This window comes from Cervus canadensis, chromosome 12 (assembly GCF_019320065.1).
Source record: "Cervus canadensis isolate Bull #8, Minnesota chromosome 12, ASM1932006v1, whole genome shotgun sequence".
NCBI lineage: Eukaryota > Metazoa > Chordata > Mammalia > Artiodactyla > Cervidae > Cervus > Cervus canadensis.
In genome coordinates this window covers 9,492,608-9,514,203 of record NC_057397.1, presented here as the reverse complement: position 1 = coordinate 9,514,203, position 21,596 = coordinate 9,492,608, and the positions used below count along the sequence as shown (strand labels likewise).

The window sequence follows — 21,596 nt, the reverse complement described above, 5'->3', positions numbered from 1 at the left end:
AAGGACTAGAAGGAGCGGGGACCCACAGGAGCCTGGAATAGGCAGGCGGCGATTGCTTGGTACACAGGTCGACGAGCGTGCTAGGGTTTAGGAAGGAAATTTGTGAAGGTCATTTAGGAAGTGTGTCCATGCCGTCTCGGGGAAAATTATTACCAACGATTGCCAGGGGATTTTTAGGATAGGAAACTGGTCCTTGTATGCTCGTATTCTGCCCTCCCCCAGGAGGTGTCCTGTCTGCTGTGAAATTCTTGACCCCCTTGGAATCGTTAGGCTAGAAGGAGGGGGATACAGAAGTGAGTATGAATTGGCTTTTCCAGAGATGGCCTGGGACATGGGATATTTAACCCATCTGTGTTTTCATCTGCACCTGATCAAGCCCACCAAGGCAGAATGGACTTTAAGGGAGAAACAATCTTGGACCATGTGATGTTCTGGTTCAGCTGTGCTGACCGGCGGGTGAAAACATGCCGATCCCCCTTCTCCCTCTGGGATATGGCAGGTAAGGCTCTTCTCACCCCAATTAGGAAGGAGCCAGAATGGCAATTTAAGTGTCACTGAGTGGAAATATCAGAAGTACATAGGGTACTGAGAACTTCATAGACAGAATGAAAAGGAAAGGTAGAAGAAGGTCCGAGAAGGTAAGCAAGATAGGGGGAAGTGAATCTAAGGAAACTGTATTGGAGTGCATGATTAAAAATTTAAAGAAGGGATTAGGAGGAGACTATGGGGTGAAGATGAAGCCTAACCACCTCCACATACTCTGTGAGGTTGAATGGCCCCCTATGGGAGTAGGATGGCCACCAGAGAACACCGTGAACTTAAAAACAGTGGAAGCAGTCTATACGGTAGTCACAGGAGAGCCAGGACACCTGGATCAATATCCGTCTATTGACTCATGGCTAGGGTTAGCTTGAGACCCTCCTACTTGGACAAGGTTCTGTATCCAGAAGGGAAAGGAAAAAATATTAATGGCACAAAAATTGATTGATGATAAAAAAGGAAATTCTACAGTATTTGGACGGGGATGACCTGACCCCTCCCCCATGCTGGATAATGACGCGCCTGCCTCACAGCGCTTCACCAGGACCGGAGGCCGCCTTAATGCCCCATCCAGGGCCTGGTGAAGTTCCTGCAGCAGCCGCTGCTCTTCCGCCAGCTCTCCCGGAGTTCGTAGAGCTGTCGTTTTGGCAGGCTCCGATCCGGGTGACAGAAGCCTCTGGCCAACACTTCCAGGATCCGGCTCCAACCGAACCGCCCAAGCTATACCCGCCTCTCCCGGTGAGTACTGACAAGAAGGGGAGGGAGACGCTGGAATTAAGCAGAGACTGCACTCTGCCAGAGAGCCAGAGGGGACGAAAGAGAACAGACAAGAGACTTACAGTGCAAGCTGCTGCTCTGGGAAAGTCTATCTCGGGCCCTCCGGAAAATCTCCTCTGCCCCAGGGACAGGACAGTCCTTCAACCAGTCCCAACGGAGGCCCCGGTCCCCGTTACAGCCAAACCAGTGTGCCCGGTGCCGAGGTTTTGACCACTGGAAGAATAAATGTCCTAAGGCAAGGAAAGAAGAGGAAGCTCCCGCAGTTGTGGGGCTTGCTGACTTGGAAATTAAATAGGGCTGCCGGGGCTCAGAGATATCAGGTACCCGAGAGCCCATGGTAACCTTAAAAGTGGAGGACCAAAACATTGACTTCATGGTGGATACAGGAGCAGAACTGTCGGTAGTAACAAAACCTGTGGCCCCACTGTCCAAAAAGACTGCTGCTGTAACTGGGGTATCAGGAGAAGAGATGATTAAATCATTTCGCCAGCCCAGAAAATGTCAGATGGGGGGCACCAAGTGATTCATGAATTCCTCTACATTCCTGAGTGCCCAGTACCCCTGTTGGGAAGAGACTTGCTCTCTAAACTAGGAGCACAAGTGAGTTTCTCCCCTGAGGAGAGGCCCACCTTCTGGATGGACACTATGACTTATTTGCTCTCTCTCTCAATACCACCCCAAGATGAGTGGAGGTTGCATGAGCCTCCGAAGGAAGAACTGGGTGGGCTGGAAGAGCATGAGAGAGTGCTAACTCAATTATTCCCTGAGGTCTGGGTGGAAGACAACTCCCCTCCCCCTAGGCTGGCTAAACATCACGCCCCGTGATAATAGAACTCAAACCAGGCACCATCCCAGTTAGAAAGTGCCAGTACCCGCTACGGATAGAGGCCTGAGCCGGCATATTGCCCCACGTCAATAGATTGAAACAAGCAGGCATTCTAGTAGAGTGCCAGTCGGCTTGGAATACGCCAATCCTGCCAGTCAAAAAGGAAGGAGGACAGGACTATAGGCCTGTACAAGTTCTCAGGCTAGTCAACCAGGCTACTGTTGACTAGGCTACTTTACACCTCACTGTTTCAAACCCCTATACCTTACTTAGCCTCCTCCCACCGAGGACTGAAGTTTACACTTGCCTAGATCTCAAGGATGCCTTCTTCTGCATACGCCTCACCCAAGTGTAACAACCCATCTTTACCTTTGATTGGGAAGATCCAGTCGTCGGGAGCACCAAACAGCAGCTCATCTGGACTCCCCCACAAGGGTTTATAAACTCCCCAGCCATCTTTGGGGAAGCCTTGGCTTCTGACCTGGACTCATTCCATCCGAAAGAGTATGGATGTCGGCTCCTACAATACGGGGATGACCTGAGGCTGGCTGCCTGAGACCAAGGAAAAATGCTGGAAAGGGACAAATGCACTGCTCCAGCTGTTGATGGAAGCAGGTTACAGGGTGTTGAAGAAGAAGGCACAGATCTACAAAGAGGAGGTAATGTATCTGGGGTTTGTTTTAAAGAAGGGCACAAGGTTCCAGACCCTAATTGGGTCCTATATACTGATGGCACTAGCCTGATAAAACAAGGACAATGGCTGTCAGGTTAGCCAAAGTGGAAGGGGCCATCAAGACTGAAAAGAGATGGTGGGAATTGCCAAGTGGCAAATTATTGGTACTGGAAGAGCTGGCACACACTCTGGTAAGCCAAACACACCAAGCGACCCACCTAGGCCATGCTGCCTGCTCACAGGTTAATGCTGCCTCTCGGGGATTCAGACAAAAACCTCCGGGTATTCAGCTGAAAGGCACGCTGCCCCTTGAACACCTGGGAGTGAACTTGACTGAAATGAAACCTCACCGACACTACCATTATCTGCTGGTCATGGTATGTACGTTCCCAAGATGGGTAAAAGCTTTTCCTACCTGGACTGAAAGAGCATCAGAAGTAGCCCGGTGCCTGCTTAGGGAAATGGTTCCCAGATTTGGATTTCCTACCAGCATTGGATCAGGCAATGGCTCGGCTTTTGTAGCTGATTTAGTACAACAAGTAAGCAAAACTTTAAACATCAAATGGAAACTGCACACTGCATATAGGCCCAGAGTTCTGAGATGGAGGAATGAACCAACCGGACACTTAAAGAGACTCTCCAAGTGGATCAGAGAGACTGACTGCTCCTGAGTGGACTTTCTTCCAATGGCTCTGCTCAGACTCAGGGTGACCCCACAGTCCCAAGGCTATTCTCCATATGAAATTGTGTATGGGAGGCCTCCTCCCATAATAAAACAGGTGTCAACAAATTTGCCTCAGGTAAGGGGGGGATAGGATTTCACAGCAGATGGAACTGGGTAAGGTAATAAATCAGGTAACTAAGTTTGTAGAAGAAAGGGTGCCATTACTCCTTGGGGAACAGATTCATGAGTTTACACTTGGTGACCAAGTATGGGTCAAAGATTGAAAACATGATTTGCTAGCCCTTTGGTGAAAGGGCCTTTATGTTATTCTAACTACCCCTACTGCAGTTAAAGTTGCAGATATTGTCCCTTGATCCATCGTACGAGGGTGAAGACAGCATACCACACAGACTCTGAAAACACTGAGTGGACTGCACAGAGGGACTACACTGATCCTCGAGAGACTAAGACCGTCCTCAACAAGAAGGAAAAGATCCTGGACGAGCCCCTTCAGGATGAAGCCACACAATCAACTCCTGCTACTTGGCCTCATCAACGTGATTTTGAGTTTAACTTCCGTCTCAACTCAGGACAACCTTTTCACCTCATGGGCATATTCCTACACAGACTTCCACAACGTCTACAACTTCTGGGTATGTAGGACTATGCCTCTGTCTGTGATGGATGGACTTCCTTGGTGGGTGTCACCGCTCCGCCAAGGAGATTTTAAACCATTCTGCTCTTTTCTGGGATGACAAAAAGAGACTTTCCTCTCTCTTGTCAATCATAACCTCTCCTTGCTCTCTTGGTGTAAGACCTACAGTCAATAGACTCGGGTCATGGGGTTACATTTGATATAAATGCCAGTGTAACAAAAGCCTAACCTACAACAAGCCTCAGTAAATCTACCTTATTTACATGCTAGGTGGACAAGATCTGTGTTTCAATGGTATGAGTATATTGCTGCCTTTTTCATACCCTCTATAGGGACAACAAATATATTATGATTAAAGTAGAGGCCTTGACTAATTTCACAAACAGGCCCTCCTAGATAGAACAGAAACCATCCAAGCCTTAAATGAAGAGCAAATCTAAATGAGAAAAGCAGTAACTCATAATAAATGGCTTTGGACATACTCACAGCTGCTCAAGGAGGGACCTGTGTTATAATTAAGGTTGAATGTTGTGTATACATTCCTGACTTATCTGACAATGTATTGACTACTTTAGATGACATGAAAAACCAGGTAAAAGCAATGTCAAATGAAAATATTCCTTTCTGGACTTCAGTCCTATCTTGGGTGAAGGGTGATTGGTGGAAAACTATATTTACCACTGTTATAGTTGCCTTGATAGTTCTGCTTTGTGGACCCTGAATTTTACAATGTATTATGAACTTTGTAACGCGAAGGTTGATGTCATTCTCCCTAATTGGCAGTTGGACAGTCAGGGTGCAATATATCACTATGAATGATGCTCATAATATGAGTTAAGAGCATCAAGAGGGGGCAATGAAGAAGGAATTCATAGGGCCTGGACTCCATCTGAGGCCTGTCCATGCTGATCGTGCTCGGCCATCTCTCCAGTGGATTCTGAACTCTCTGCTTAGTGCCTGTGGGAACGACAATGGAAGGATAAGACCCCCTCCAGACAGGGGAACCTTGAAGATCGTATCCAGGTTACTCATCACCTAAGAGAAAACAGACACTAATCACCCCTGCCTCCGGACAGTATCTATCGGAATGTAACCACAGGCTTATTGGTTATTAACTGATTGGAATGTAACCACGGGCTTATTGATTATTAACTGTTTGAACACATAACACGTGAATGATGGGGTTATTGTGATTGTATTTACCCTTCCTTTGTAAGCCTCAAGGGATTTGGGGTGGTGGGTTTGAACATGTACACATGGGGTATAAAAGATTTTCACAAATGCTGGTCGGGGTCGTTGGCTAAGAGGAGACTCTGCCTTGGGCCCGCCGATGTAATAAACTGCACTCACTATCTGCATTGTCCTTCTGAGTGTGTTTGTTTCCCGGAACGTGTGGTTATAACAATGGGAATACCAGACCATCTGACCTGCCTCTTAAGAAACCTGTATGCAGGTCAGGAAGCAACAGTTAGAACTGGACATGGAAAAACAGACTGGTTCCAAATAGGAAAAAGAGTACGTCAAGGCTGTATATTGTCACCCTGCTTATTTAACTTATATGCCGAGTACATCATGAGAAACACTGGGCTGGAAGAAGTACAAGCTGGAATCAAGACTGCCGGGAGAAATATCAATAACCTCAGATATACAGATGACACCACCCTTATGGCAGAAAGTGAAGAGGAACTAAAAAGCCTCTTGATGAAAGTGAAAGAGGAGAGTGAACAAGTTGGCTTAAAGCTTAACATTCAGAAAACTAAGATCATGGCATCTGGTCCCATCACGTCATGGGAAATAGATGGGGAGACAGTGGAAACAGTGTCAGACTTTATTTTTTGGGGCTCCAAAATCACTGCAGATGGTGACTGCAGCCATGAAATTAAAAGACACTTACTCCTTGGAAGGAAAGTTATGACCAACCCAGATAGCATGTTAAAAAGCAGAGACATTACTTTGCCAACAAAGGTCCGTCTAGTCAAGGCTATGGTTTTTCCAGTGGTCATGTATGGATGTGAGAGTTGGACTGTGAAGAAAGCTGAGCACTGAAAAATTGATGCTTTTGAACTGTGGTGTTGGAGAAGACTCTTGAGAGTCCCTTGGACTGCAAGGAGATCCAACCAGTCCATCCTGAAGGAGATAAGTCCTGGGTGTTCATTGGAAGGACTGAGGCTGAAGCTGAAACTCCAATACTTTGGCCACCTTTGCGAAGAGTTGACTCATTGGAAAAGACCCTGATGCTGGGAGGGATTAGGGGCAGGGAGAGAAGGGGACGATAAAGGATGAGATGGCTGGATGGTATCACTGACTCGATGGGCATGAGTTTGAGTAAACTCCGGGAGTTGGTGATGGATGGGGAGGCCTGGTGTGCTGTGATTCATGGGGTCACAAAGAGTCGGACACGACTGAGCTACTGAACTGAACTGAACCCTTTGTCTCAGAAACATATAACCCTGCCTTGACCTTTAACAGGTGGAAGAGTCCTCAGAGCTTTTTGAAAGACTGTCTCCCCGATTGTAATCCTCAGGTCGGCTCCACTAAACTTCTCTTGTCTTAGACTGTTAATTGATTTTCCATGGACAAGAGGACCCTGGGAGGCAGGGCTGGGGGCTCACCCTCACAGCGTGGCCCAGGTCATCCCTGCCCTCCCCTGACCTGTCTCCTCTCTTGCGGACCAAAGGGTTCCTCCTACAGGGACCACAGCTCTTAATAGGCCCTGGGGAGGAGGGCCGGTCCAGTTGAGGACAAGTGGGCCACGGAGGATCCCGAGTCACAGATCTGAGACCCCATGGAGAGAGGGTGAGCCCACCTTCCCAGGGTAACTCGGGCACCAGCCAGGGAAGCGAGCTGGGAGGTTGCTCACGGTCGGGGGCTTTGTGAGGAGAGCCTGAGTGCAGGATACACTGGTGGTGCATGGACTCACCTGGAGTGGGGAGCCCCTGCACCCCTTCTCTTCTAGGCGCCTGTGACACCCTCGGGGAGGTGGGCAGGACTCTGCCCACTCCTCCCTGGAGAAGCAGCCAAGGATGCCAATGAGCTGCCAAGAGGTGCCTCCTTCCTCCTACCCCACTCCAGGGATTAATGAGAGGAGGGGATCAGACCCTCTCTGGGTTCAGTAGGATGAGAGCCACCAGAACCCACCCTACTGATAGGGGTGAAATAGGTGATTAAATAGTTAATCCCACTAGGGGATTGTAAGTAGAAAAATGTGGTGGTGGTTTAGTTGCTAAGTCGTGTCCGTGTCCGACTCTTGCGACCCCATGGACTGTAGCCCACAAGGCTCCTCTGTCCATGGGATTCTCCAGGCAAGAAGACTAGAGTGGGTTGCTATTTCCTTCTCCAGGGGATCTTCCTGACCCAGGAATCGAACGGGCCCCCCCTGCATTGCAGGCAGATTCTTTACCAACTGAGCTATGAGGGAAGCCCAGAAAAATATGGGACACTCCTATAAGTTAATGATCACTTGAGAAAGTAGGTTTGCTTAACCACAAAACCAAGCAGGCTTGCTTAACAACAAAACCATGCAACAGAAGGACGAGACCTGCCCCCAGATGATAAAACAATGGCAGTAGGAGACCTGCCCAGTGAGCTCAGTATGTTAATAATTCCTAGGACATGGTCTCTGAACACATAAAAAACAAGAATTTGTGGACCTAGCTTGACCACATAGGGGCAAGAAAACCCCCATGCTCAACCTGGAGGAGAAGCTGATGATGGAAGCATGAAGTCTACTCAAGAGAAAGAAGGTCTTCTCCCCCACCCCACTTTTCCTTTGGTTATAAAACTGTAGCCCACTAAGTTCTTGGGGTATGGCATTTCTTGCCTGCCTCCTCGTAAGGCTCACAGATGTCCTATTCTAATAAATCACTTATCTACCACTTTACTCTCGCTGAATCTCTTTACAGAGACATAAGAGACTGTGGTACTGGAGCTCTGCGGAGTCCCCCTGAAATGACACTGTTGTGGAATCCGGAGTCACAAAACACGCCTCGGAGGTCACTCAAGACAGTGGAGTACAGTTTATTATGCCAGCGGGTCCAAGGGGAATCAGTTCCCAACAAAGACCCTGAGGTTTCTGAGCGCCTGTTTTATACCCCCCACTACGTGACTGGTTACATGTTAGCAACGTTTTTGTTGCATATGATTGAGTTTTACAACAAGTAGGTGCTAGGAGAACAAACGATTAAGGTTACAGGGGGGAATAATGATTATACATCAAGGGGGAATGTCTCCACGGTTAACCTAACAGGCAGCCTGGCCTCAACTACAATCTCCATTTGTCACCTGTAGGGAGGGAAGTCTCCAGGAAAGCTGGTTTTCACTAGCAACAGTTTCCTCACTTTCGGGCAGGGTTCAGGCCCAGGTCACATTCTGTCTTTAAGACGGATGACAAGCTTCAAGATGGAGTCTCTCTTGCTTTCCTCACACGGGCCCCAGCACCACCATATATAGGTTTCACTTCCAGCCTCTGAGCCCCTCTCCTGCCCATCCCCAGCCCAGGCCTGGGGGGCTCTCCGTGTTCCAAGTCCTGACCCTGGGACCTAGTGTGTGTGTGTGTTAGGGGGTGGGGGGGAGGGGGCCCCAGATGAAAACCGAGCCTGGGGGTGGGCAGAGCTCAGGGCCATTTTCCCAGTGAGAGCTGATCCCAGGCTCAGGTGCCTGCTCCTCTGGCCACCTGTGTCCCCAGTGGCTTCTTCGGCTCCCTATGGGGGCCCGAGGTGGGGGGGGGGCTGTCAGCAGAGGACCTGAGGGTTGAGAGAGAGGCAAATGGGGTGGCCCTGGGGGGATGACCCCTCCAGCCCTCAGGAGGAAGCCAGCTATTAGAAGTGTTACCAGGTCCAGGCTCCCTCTGCTCACCGCACGACGGGCCAATGAATCCGAGGTGTCGAGGCAAGCAAAATGACTTTACTCGGAAAGCCAGCTGACCGAAAAAATGGCAGGTTAGCACCTTAAGAGAGCCATCTTATTGGGGTCTGGGTGCCAGGTTGTTTTATAGATCAGAGAGAAAGAAGCAGGAAGGAACTAAAGTCCAAAGGCGGAATAGGGAGGGCAAGGCAGCGGGGAAGTAAACGGAAAGGGTCTTCAGTCTCCAAGGGGATAGCCTGCCTTTGGAGGGGCGTGTTAATCTCTGCTATTCACAGATGAGCAGGGCCCCTCCTAGGGCTGAACAAAGGCACTTCCGTTTACAGTTGGCCAGCGGGCAGGGTCCTCCAGGCAAGCCATTAAGTATCATTATAATAACAAAAGCAACAAAAAGCAGGTCAAAGAAACAATTTCCAATGTGGAGTCAGAATTGGCTTCCTTCCGGCAACAGAATCAAGATTGCCAGGAGAAATATCAATAACCTCAGATAGGTAGATGACACCACCCTTAAGGCAGAAAGTGAAGGGGAACTAAAGAGCCTCTCGATGACAGTGAAAGAGAAGAGTGAAAAAGCTGGCTTAAAACCCAACATTCAAAAAACAAAGATCAAAGCATCTGGTCCCATCACTTTATGGCAAATAGATGGGGAAACAATGAAAGCAGTGACAGACATTATTTTCTCAGGCCCCAAAATCACTGCAGATGGCTACTGCAGCCATGAAATTAGAAGATGCTTGCTCCTTGGAAGAAAAGCTGTGACCAACCTAGATAGCATACTAAAAAGCAGAGACATTACTTTGACGGACCTTCGGGCTAACCCATGTCCCAGCAGCTCCCACACCTAGAGCACCCCTCACTGGCACTTGGCACCCAGACCTTAAACGCTTTCTTCCCAGGACTTCATTGTGTCACAGATTTCTCCAGGGGCATGTCCTCCCACAGTGCACCCTCTGCTGAGCTTTCTTGTTGTTCAGTCCCTCAGTCGTGTCCGACTCTTTGAGACCCCATGGACTGTAGCACGCCAGGCTTCCCTGTCCATCACCAATTCCTGGAGCCTGCTCAAACTCATGTACACTGAGTTGGTGATGCCATCCAACCATTTCATCCTCTGTCGTCTCCTTCTCCTCCTGCCTTTGTTGTAGCCACGCGTTCTGGAGAACAAACTCACTCAGAAGGACAATGCAGATAGTGGAGTCCAGTTTACTACACCGGCGGGCCCAAGGCAGAGTCTCCTCTTAGCCAAGGACCCCAACCAGTTTATGTGAAAACCTTATATATTCTAAGTGTACTTGCTTAAACCCACCTCCCCAAATTCCTTGAAACTAGTCTGGACAAGGTAAAAGACAGTTACAATCGAAGTTAACCCATGATTCATGTGTCACAAGACTAGATAAACAGTGGACATTTATCAATAGGCCTGTGGTCATAGCCCGATAAACATAATGGAATTTACCACTTTGTTCTGTTGCAGAGATAATTAGCATATTCTTTTAGGCAACGGAGAGTCCAAGTCCAAGTCCTGAGGCTCTTTTATCTGGGGGGTCTGGTTTCCCATTGGTATGCCATTTCTATAGACACAGGGTGCAAAGTTCAGAGTCCATTGGTAGGGTGACCATGCGTGTAGCCTAATGTTCACAGCCTAGCCTAAGATGGAGTCCAGCTCTGTCTGTTTCCTCCTTCATTCCCCCCTCTTGATGCTCTTAACTCATATTATGAGCATCATTCATATTGCACCCTGGCTCTCCGACCGCCAATTTGGGAGAATGACATCAACCTTCGCGTTACAAAGTTCATAATACCTTGTAAAATTCAGGATCCACAAAGCAGAACTATCAAGGCAACTATAACAGTGGTAAATACAGTTTTCCACCAATCGCCCTTCACCCAAGATAGGACCGAAGTCCAGAAAGGAATGTTTTCATTTGACATAGCTTTTACCTGTTTCTTCATGTCATCTAAACCAGTCGATACATTGCCAGATAAGTCAGGAATGCATACACAACATTCAACCTTAATTATCGCACAGGTCCCTCCTTGAGCAGCTGTAAGTATGTCCAAAGCCATTCTATTTTGAATTACCACTTTTCTCATTTAGATTTGCTCTTCATTTAAGGCTTGGATGGCTTTTGTTCTATCTAGGAGGGCCTATTTTGTGAAATTAGTCAAGGCTTCTACTTTAATCATAATATCTGTTGTCCCTATAGAGGATACGAATAAGGCATCAACATACTCATACCATTGAAACACAGATCTTTCCACCTAGCATGTAAATAAGGTAGCTATACATGTCCATTTCTATAGACACCAGGCACAAAGTTCAGAGTCCATTGGGAGGGTGACCATGCATGTAGCCTAATGTTCACAGCCTGGTCTAAGATGGAGTCCAGCTCTGTCTGTTTCCTCCTTCATCTTCAGTCCTTCCAAGCATCAGGGTCTTTTCTGCTGAGATTATTACCCTTTTATTCAGAGGTCTCAGAAAGTGCCCGTGGTCCGGGCTCAGAGAGAGGAGTCCCACTATGCTGTGGCTCAGTCACCAGCCCAGGGGACGGCCTGGAGTGTCCCACCCTGCCTGCCCCAGACCAGGAGAGCCAGGCAGGGGCCAGAGGAACTCCGAAAGCCACGGCAGGGCAAAGTCAGGTCCAGCCATAACTGCTGGGCATCCAGGGTCATGAGACAGCCCCAGTGAGACGCCCCAGCCAGCAGGTTGGGCCCTTGGAAGTCACAGGCGAGCAGCATCAGGGCAATGCAGGTGATGCTAAGATTGGAGAGGAGGGGGCCCTGAGTCCTCCCTGGCCTGGGCTGTGGGCACCAAACAGGCATCATGGGAGGAGGCCAGACGCTGGGCAGGACCGTCCGCCTCCCTGCGGCCAGCGGGTTCAGGGCTCCCTGGGAGGGGCAGGCGACAGGGCGGGGCCGGACCGGACGGAGCTGAGTTTGGCTGCAGGGAAACTCAGGTATCACACGGGTTCCCGAGCGCTGAGACTGGTGAGTCCGGACTCCCGACCAGAGTGTGCCTGGATTGGACAGCGCTGGGCCTGGGCAGATGCCAGGGGGACAGACAGTCCTGAGCAGAGCCCGAGAGATGCCGTCCTTTCCCCTCCTCTCCCCTTCCGCTCCTGGGGCTCCCCTGCCCCTCCCTTCCCTACCTGCCCTTTCTCGGGCTGTGGGAAATGGAAACTCAGAGCCCTGGGCTCCTCCTCCCGCCCGTCCCCCGCCCAGCCCCACTTCCGCTCCTCGCTCCGCTCCTGCAGCCTCCCTCCGCAGCCTCCCTCGGTAGCCTCCCTCCGCTCCTGCAGAGTCTGGGCCTCCTAGCCTTCCCTAACACGGGGGAGGGGCAGCAGGAATGCAGAGAGCCATCAGCTGCTCCCAGAAGGTCTCCAAGGGTCACAGTCACCAGGAGGCTTCGAAGCGCCGAGCCCTGCTTTTCATCTCTCGGTGTAGTTGTGGGTAGAGTAATAACAGACTATTATCACCTGCAAAATAGTCAGTGCACAGATATGGAAGCAGGGGTTAGCATGCGCGGGAATAGAGCATTGGTTACACAGCTGTCCTTCCACTGCCGTCTGCCCCTGGACTCCCAGTGTCCCCTGACTGTGATGGTCACGTCCAGCTGGGCATCTTCCTCTGTCCTGGCCTGTGTTTCAGGACTCAGTCGAGTGTGCGGTCTTCAGTGCAGAAAGAATCCAGCGAGAGGCAGAGGGACAGGAAGGGCAGAGGCTTGTTAGTGTAGGACACTGTGAGGGATACTAGCGGGCAGGCAAGGGGGCCTTGCCATGAAAGCTGGGTGGGCTGCATTTTTTATGATGTAGAAGTTGGGAAGGGAAAAAAGACCATCTTTTTACTCATTCTTGAGTAGATGTCAAACTTTCCTCATCAGCTCCTCCTCCACGTCTGGCAGAGAAGTCTTCTTGTTTCTACATTGTTGAACTGGGATTGTCCTGGTGCTATGGAAATGTGCAAAAGGGCCAAAAAGGCGGTCGCTGTCAACTACAAATTGGCACTAGCCATCTCCCTCCACAAGGGTTAAACCGTGTGCTGCTGCAGCTGCTGACCTCCAACACTCCCTGAAGGAGTTTAGGGTGGAGATCAAGAATGAGGCATTCTGTACCCTCAGGAAACTGCCGTCTCCAGTAAGATGTTTTCAGGAGCTGATATTATCAACCCAATTCTTGCGTCTCCTCATATCTGGAAAAGCACTAAATTCCATCATGGTGACATCTGCTTCTCATGACTAGCAAAACCTGCAAAAATATGTGCTTGATTGCAGGAACTCCCCTTCACCAAAATCACATTCTATGTTGATCTTTCCCCACCTGCCTCTTTGGAGCAGTTTCTCAGAGCTATCTGAGGTGCTGTCTCCTGGGCTGCAGTCCTCATTTTGCCCCAAATAAAACTTCACTTGAAACTATCACATTGTGCATTTTTTAAAAGTCGATTTAACAGGATGTGAGTCTCATTCCACCATTGTTTGGGGACATGTCTTGTGCTTCTGTTGCGTGGTTTGTTGCTAAGCAAGCCTGCTTTCTTGAGTGATCATTAACTTACAGAGGTCTCCCATACTTTTTTCCTTATTTATGCTCCCTTACTGCGAGTAACTATTTAATCACCTACTTCGTTTCTTCACTCTGTCCCTGTCACCAGCACTGCCCAGCCCTGTTGGTCTTAAAACAGGAGGGAAGTGGGCAGGGCACAAGCTTTAAAAGGATGACATAGCTCAAAGTGAAAGTGTTAGTCACTCAGTCGTGTCTGACTCTTTGGGACCCTATGGACTGTAGCCCACCAGACTCCTCTGCCCATGGGATTCTCCAGGCAAGAATGCTGGAGTGGGTTGCCATACCCTTCTCCAGGGGATCTTCCCAACCCAGGGATAGAACCTGAGTCTCTTACATCTCCTGCATTGGCAAGTGGGTTCTTTACCACTAGTGGCACCTGGGGAGCCCTACAAAACTCAAAGACATATTAGTATGTATTTCCCTTGAGGAGGAACTAGGACCCTGCTTTATGTTATCATTGCACTCTTGTTTGACCGCTTTCCCTCTGTCCCAGCATTCCTTTGTCCCCTGAAGATCATTGATTACTGACTGTGTTCAAGGGCAAGCGCTGTGACCAGGCTTAGATCACAAATGGCTTTTCTTATGTCAAGAAAGCCATTCCTGACTCTTTCTCCAGGGACTCCCTAACCTATCTGCTTACACAGTTTCAGTCTTTTACCAGGACTTTACTCAGGACTCTAGCCTGGGAGATGGGCTCTCAGTAGCTCTGAGGAAATGTCTTGAAAAGCTAGGGAGTAACTAGGATCTACCTGAATCCTTCTGATTGGGAAACACAGGTCGTCAAGTGTTGCTGTTCAGTCACTCAGTCGTGTCCGACTCTTTGCAGCCCATGGACTGCAGCCCCCCAGGCTCCTCTGTCCATCGGATTCTCCAGGCAAAAACACTGGAGTGGGCTGCCATTTCCTTTTGAAAAATATACCTACTAGCAGGCTGCTAATTAGAGAAAGGCCCCTCACCCACAACATGCATTGAGATAACAGTGGCACCAGGTGAGTCATCCAGGGCCATTAAATGATTAATATAATCTTGAAGAAAGGCAGATTTCCATACAAATATATAGTTTCATTAACATAGATTACGAGAACATTTGTATGAGTAAAACATACTGGTTTGTTGAGTCATTATCATTCTGAGTCTTAGGTGGAAACTGACTTGAAGAGAGTCTAGGGGAAATACATAATTTATTTAAGGAATACATAAGGAAAACATTTAAGGAAATGTTAAATGCTTAAGGAAAACATTTCCATAAGAAAAATGCATTGGTTAGCTCAAGGTTTGAGAAAAGTTAAGTTCAGGTGGAACCAGGTATCATCATGGCAACAGAGAAATTAAAAAGAAACCTCCTTTTAATTTTGTACAGAGAAGGGAAAAAAATCTCACACTTGTAGTTTGTTTCCTTCGGCTGCTTTAGAGAGAGATAAAAACGCCTGACTGCTGCTGCTGCTAAGTCGCTTCAGTCGTGTCTGACTCTGTGCGACCCCATAGTCGGCAGCCCACCAGGCTCCTCCGTCCATGGGATTCTCCAGGCAGGAACACTGGAGTGGGTTGCCATTTCCTTCTCCAATGCATGAAAGTGAAAAGTGAAAGTGAAGTCGCTCACTTGTGTCTGGCTCTTAGTGACCCCATGGACTGCAGCCTACCAAGCTCCTCTGTCCGTGGGATTTTCCAGGCAAGAGCACTGGAGTGGGGTGCCATTGCCTTCTCCAAAAGCGTCTGCACTTGCGGCCTATCTCCTCTGGGCCCCTAGCCTTCCTGCCTGTGACCTCACATCTGTCCTTCAGTGTGTCCTGGAGCGTGCTCAACTCATGTCCAGTGACTTGGTGCTGCCATCCGGCCATCTCCTGCTGTCCTCTGTCACCCCCTTCTCCTGCCCTCAGTCTTTCCCAGCATCAGGGTCTTTCCCAAAGAGTCGGCTCTTCGCATCAGGTAGATTACAGCTAATCACAAAAGACAGGCATCTCATGTTAATGATTTTAGTGCTTTCTATGTATGGGAAGATGCAAGAATTGGGGGTCACTGAAATTCTTCCTTAGACCCACATCTTCGCTACCTAGAGTGCACATCCGAAACACAGAAGGCTTCCTCCTGTGCTCCCCATCGGATGGCTGCAACGGGCTGCAATTTAACCCTTGTGGAGCAGGACTGGTGGGGAGCAGCATTCTCGCTTTGCATTTTTTTTTTTTCTGCACCGAGTAGCATGTGAAATCTTGGTTCCCCCACCAGGGATCAAACCCGTGCCCCTTGCAATGGATGTGCAGTCTCAACCACCGGACCACCAGGGAAGTCCTTGAACTTTCTGCTTTCAGGGCTCAGGACTCCAGGGGTAACCAGAATTCCTGGGGGACATTCTGATTTCTTCTCCTTTAATTGCTTATTGTTTTGGTTTTTAATGCTGGTCTGACCCACTCAAATGACCCACTCAAATCTCAACATTTTTACCACCCTGGAGTCTCAACCAGACTGCTGTAATGTGCTTCTAGATCCTTCCCCAGTACGTAGGCTGGGCCTGGATCTCCTCCCCCTCCTCATCCTGCTGGACCACCCTGATTTCCCAGGGCAGACTCCTCCTCTTGTCCCTCCTTGGAGCTCTATCACTGCCTTGGTGCCCAACCTCAAGTGTTGGCTGGAGTCTTCCTTGGTGGCAATGATGAGGACACTGCACTCGTGGTGTCACAGGGCCCATCTCTGCTGAGCTGCTCACCGCCCCTGTGACCAGGGCCCAGGACATGGGCCAGAACCTGAGCCCCGCAGTGACCACTGCCTTGCCCTGCTTCACAGTGATCCTTGGACTCTGGACTCAAGCACATGGGAGCTTTTGGTCAGCCTGGGCCAAGCTGTGCTGCGCTCACTCCCGCCACCCTGCAGTCCTGGATCCGCTGCTCCTGGGCCACCAGCCTAATCAAAAGAATCCCCTTGGCTTAGAACCCAGGCCCCACAGCAAACGCTAGGGGTCCATGGCTGGCCGAAGACCACAGTGGGGCTTGCCGGGGAGTAGGCATGAGCAGGGAGGGCTGCTGCTCGGGGAGAAGCACCTCAGCCCTTCTCCAGGGGAGTCCCTCTCACATGCCCTAGAGACAGGGGCCTTGTTCCCCCTTACTCGGCTCCTGCGTGCCCCCTCTCCCCCCCCATGCTGTGTGTCCTTTGCAGCCCGACTGGCCCAGGCAGCCCTACCCAAGTCCCAGAATGTGCCGGGTGGTCTCCTCCCTTCCAATCCCATCCCTCCTTCTGGAGGGTCCTGCCTCCCATCTAGAATTGGGCTGACCACCTCCCTTGCCCTGCCCCAGTCTCCCTGTCCACTCCAGTCCTGTCCTGAGGATCAAATGATCCCACCCGGTTGAGGGCAGCTAGCTGTGAACTTGGGTGACCCCTCTCCCCCAGGGCCTCCGAGTGGGCTTCAGGGTGGCGGCCCATCACAGGGAACCGTCAGACCCCTCTATACCTGAGGCTCTGGATCTCTGCTGCCCCCCTACTAGGACCCCGACGGGAGGGGTAATCTCAAGCTGAGGGCCACACCAGAGCCGGAAAGGGTGGAAATGTGTTTATTTGAGGCAATGAAGCAGCAGGAATGTGGGGTGGAGGGAGGGGGTGGGTGGCTGTGGGATCTGGGGTGGGAGCAGATTCCTGGGTTGCTAGCCTAGACCTGGGAACAGGGGAAGCCCTGTCTCCCCAAAGGGCCACCCTCTAAGTGAGTGAAATGACAAGGACATGTGCAGAGATACCAGGGACTGGGGCTCTGTGCTGGCACTTGGGGCTCCAGACACACTTCTGACCCCCACCTCTCCCCCAAACACACTCACACATGCCCAGCTGGGCGCATGGACCACACACCTGTCCACACAGCACATCTTCTGCACTTGGGGGCAGGGAGGGCCTGGAATTAGGAGCCCCTCCCAGCGCGTCCCTGGGACTCGGTTCTGACTCGCGGACGCTCAGGCTCCGTTCCCAGGTTCCCCCGGCAAGGCTGACCTGGAGGTAAGGGGAGCTGGCAGGTGTGGGTACAGGGGGCCAGGCCTGCCTGTGGGGACCCAGGGCCAAGAAGGTGGGACTAGCAGGGTGAGGAGTCAGAGGTGGCGGCTTTGAGGTTCTCTTGGGTCTGGGCTTTCCTTCCTTCCTGAGCTTTGGGAGCCTGGGCCGGGCAGTCAGGGTCTAGCCCACAGCAGAGCTGCCAGCAGGCTGAGCAGAAGCCCCAGGCCCAGCACAGGGGTGCTGGCGCGCGGCACGCCGTCCGCCGCGCTGATGTTGCACAGAAAGCTCTGGCAGCAGGACCTGTCCATGGACGCCACGCCGAAGTTGAGGTTCGTGGAGCCGCAGATCGGGGAGCAGAACTTGCTCAGGGAGTAGCCCAAGTCCACCACGCCCGCTGCGCCACGGGAAAGGAGGCTGTGAGTGGAGGAGGGTGGCGGGAGCTGGGGGAGCCTGGCCACCCCGCACCCGCACTCACGCAGGCCGGCGGAGGTAGAGGTCGTCACGCAGTAGCTGTCAGTGTCGGAGCAGATGGTTGGCTTCAGGCAGTACCAGTTGCTCTTCTGATTCTGGCAGGTGAAGCACATCAGGCAGTGGGCTGCAGGACGGACGTGGTCTCAGGCCAGGGGCTCTTCCGGTGCCCCCTCCCAGCCCCGACCCAGAGGCTCGAGGGCACCCCCTCTTGCGCAGGCACTGATGGGGTCCCTATGGCACACGGGGCCCAGGCTGGAGACCTGTAAGAACAAGGACACCAGACCCTGGCCCTGGAGGGGTTCCAGTGATGTCCAAGTGTCGGGGCAGGCCTGAGGCCTCCAGGGGAGGTGGGGGCAGGAGTGACGCCTCATGGGCGGCGGGGAGGCAGTGAGTGGCACCGGTGTCACAGCCACGGCCGGCTTGGAGGCCTGGGGCCCGGGGCACCTCACCTTGCTCCACGCCCAGGAGGGCAGCCAGCAGCAACGGCAGGAAGACCTTCATTCTGGAGGGAGAGGCGTCTGGCTGGGCTCTCAGGAAGCTGAAGTCAGCCCTGCTCCAAAGAGACGGTGTGCTGGGGGGCGGGCCTTGCTTCTTCCAACGGGGTCAGAGCTGTTGGCCCTGGGGGACAGTTGGCAACCCCACTTTGTAGATGGGGGGCGGGAGGTGCCAGAAGCAAGGCCAGAGTGCAGATGGGTCTTTCTGCTCCATTCCGAACCCACCCCTCACTCAGCATAGGCTCCTGGCTGAGACCCTTCCTCAAGTCTGTGGCACTTGCTGCTGGGGGAGGGGGGATAGAGGTCAGATAAGGGAAGTCATTAGGGTTTTCAGAATCTCCCAGAAAGGGAGGCAAAGGGAGAGGGCCCTGCCTGTGGTCCTGGCAGTGTGGGTGAGACAGGCTAGGACCTGGGGTCCTCTACCAGAGTGCTTGCACCTGGACAAACGTCCCAGTGAGCAACACAATACAAAGAAACTACAAGTGACTAAAAATCACAATGCCTATGCACCCCTTGGGCAAAAGGATACAAGAAGCCACAAACAAACTACATTTTTGAGGTGCTGGGAGCACAAGCAGGGTGGTGTTCAGGATCCCCCCACAGTACCAAGCAGGGGGACAGACCACCTAAACGATGCCTCCTGCCTCCCCCACAGACCCGCCCCTGTTGTCACTCCGTTTCAGGACGGAAGCAGCTCCTCTCGGGGAGCGGGTGAGGGCACCTGCTTCTTGTTTTTGCTTCCTTGTGCTGCAGTTTCAGCGCCTATAAAGCCTTGCTTGGAATTCTCGTCTGGCCTCTTATCAGTTTCTCGAGTTCAAGGGCCCTGGAGGGATGGTGGCTGGTAATATTAGCTGACCGGCATCCAGAACTTTCCATGGGGCCAGTACCATGCCTGCCATGGAGTCCGAGAGCTGGACTGGGGGCACAGGGCTTATCTATCTGAGCATCCCCGGGGCAGCTTCTGTGCTGGGGGAGCCAGTACAGGGCTCTCCCATTTGTCCAGGGGCAGCACTGAAGACAAGGACTGCAGAAGCATCTGCTGCTCTTGGTGGCTGGGTGGGGGGGGGGGCGGCGGCGCGGGGTGCTCAGGGGGACCCAGCAGTGTGCCACCAGTCACCTCAGTGGGAACAGGCCCAGGCTCAGGCGGATGGGGGCAAGCCCCTGGGGGCTGGCCTGTTCCAGGACACTCCTTTGGGCAAAGATCCTTAGCAGGGGGTGGAGAAAGCTCTCAGAATGAGACCAGCTGGGGTTCTGGACTTCTGTTTCAGGCATGGTGTGGGAGGAGCAGTCTGGTGCTTTCTGCAGGGGAGAGCTGTGGGTGGGGGAGGGCACTAGTTTCTAGGCACTGGGAGGAAGGAGAATGCCAAGGAGAGGACAGATTTTGGGAGGGGCTGGCGGAGATCCTGAAAATGGGCTTCAGGTCTCTCTTGCCCAAGGGCTGACGTCCTAGGGCGCAGAGAAGGAGCCGCAGATGTCCAAGAACAGCGCCAAGCCTCCCTGGGGCCTGTGCCCGGATCCAGGCAGTTCAGGGAGGAAGAAGTCTCGTTCTCCTCCTCCATAAAGTGAGAATCCCGCGGGAGGCGCTCCGAGCGGTCCTGAAGGAAGCTCTGGTGCCCACAGCCGCCGGCCCCGGCTGGCACGGCCAGCATCACCACTGCCTGCTGCCAGGTTGCCCCTCCCCCCAAGCGGGCTGAGTCCAGGCACTGGACACTAACGTATCCACACTAGTGGGGTCACGCGGAAAGGAGCCCTGAGAGGAGCCAGTGAGTTTGGGGCTGGGGTTCGGCCAATCGCGGACTGTGTACTTGTCTGCCAGGCGCACGAACCGGGCTAACCTCTGGCGAAGCCTGGCACTCACTGACTCTGCGCCGGCAAGAGAGGTAGGAGCTGGTCCTGGGCCCCAGGGAAGGAAGGGCGGCCCAGCGTAGGGAGTGGGCTCCTAGGCATCTCCAGTGCTTGCATAATTTATGCCAAACAAGATGCTTTCACCTCTTCCCGTGGCGGGCTCCCGTCCCCGTGGTCACCCTCCAGGGCAGTTAACTCTCTCATTCCTGCCAGCCGCCAAGATCCCAGCCCGCTCAAGTCTGGAAGGCTGCCTCTCTCCAGTTCCCACGTGAGGGGTCGTGGGGGAACCTAGAGTTGGGCGACGGGCCCCCGGCGCCTGCGCAACCCGGGACTACCCAGCCCGCTGCAGTCTCCAAGCGCTCCCGCCCTCGTCCGTCGGAAATATTGAGGAGGGCCGGGGAGCGGGGGGGCCAGGCGGGCAGGCGAGCCCTGGGGCCCGGCCGCTCGCAGCCCCGACCCCTAGCCTCCCTCCCGCAGGCTCCTCCCGCCTGCCCAGGGCCTCACTCGCCCGCTCCCTCCCCGCGCCGGGGAGGGCCCCATACCCGCGCCCCGGCCCGCCGGGCCGGCCGGGCCCTGACTTACCGCTGGCGGACGGAGGCACCTGGCCTGGCGGCGTAGCAGCCCAAACTGCCCCGTAGCCGGAGCCCGCCGCAGCCCGCAGTCTGGGCGGGAGAGGCGGTGCTCGAGCGCGGGGGGCGCGGCTTGGGGCCCAGGCCCCGCCCGCCGGCCCCTCTCCCCCGCGCAGCGCCAGCTGCCGAGGTTCAGTCTGGTCCCGGGGGCGGGGGCGGGGGCGTCGCGCGCAAGCGCGGCAGCCGGGGCAGGGGTGGGGGAGGCCCACAGGTGGCCCGACACTTTTCCGGTGGAGCACATTGGAGGGGAGGCGGCCGAGGAGGCCGAGGCGGCGGTGCCCAGAACCCCGTTTTCAAAGTGGAGTGCGGGCGGCCAGGAGGCTGAGAGGAGGCCTTCCCCGCGCCGGCCGTCTGCGTCCCATGGTGGGGGGAGGTGACGGGATGAGGATCCAGGGGTGGAGGAGGGGGTTTCGGGGCAGTGGTTGTGGACCACAGTGCGGACCGGCTGGAGATCCCGGCCGCACCGGTGTCTAAACCCTCCGCCCAGGAGGACTCGTGAGCCTCCTGGGTGCTCCGCTGCAGCCGGCTGGGGTGGGCTGGGTCCCAAAGCCAGCCGGACCTGACCCTCCCAGCGGAGCCTAGAGGCCCCCGACCATCCTTAATGAAGCGGGCTTTCCTGGGTTTGGCGTCAGTGCCTTTCTGG

At 53.0% G+C, this 21,596-nt stretch overlaps 1 protein-coding gene across 2 annotated transcripts; it reads right to left on the bottom strand.

Moving 5' to 3' along the window:
- Window positions 1–17,071: 17,071 nt before the first annotated feature.
- On the bottom strand, window positions 17,072–21,089 carry LY6E (lymphocyte antigen 6 family member E). 2 transcript variants are annotated; one of them, XM_043484113.1, is made up of 4 exons: window positions 20,907–21,089; window positions 18,435–18,603; window positions 17,990–18,109; window positions 17,072–17,908 (listed from the first exon to the last, which is right to left on the bottom strand). In XM_043484113.1, exons 2-4 carry the CDS (start codon window positions 18,484–18,486, stop codon window positions 17,688–17,690), a joined length of 393 nt encoding a protein of 130 aa, XP_043340048.1. In that variant the 5' UTR covers window positions 18,487–18,603; window positions 20,907–21,089; the 3' UTR covers window positions 17,072–17,687. The 2 variants fall into 2 exon arrangements, with proteins under 2 accessions (XP_043340048.1, XP_043340049.1); XM_043484114.1 differs by having other exon boundaries at window positions 18,435–18,535; window positions 20,907–21,088.
- Window positions 21,090–21,596: the final 507 nt, after the last annotated feature.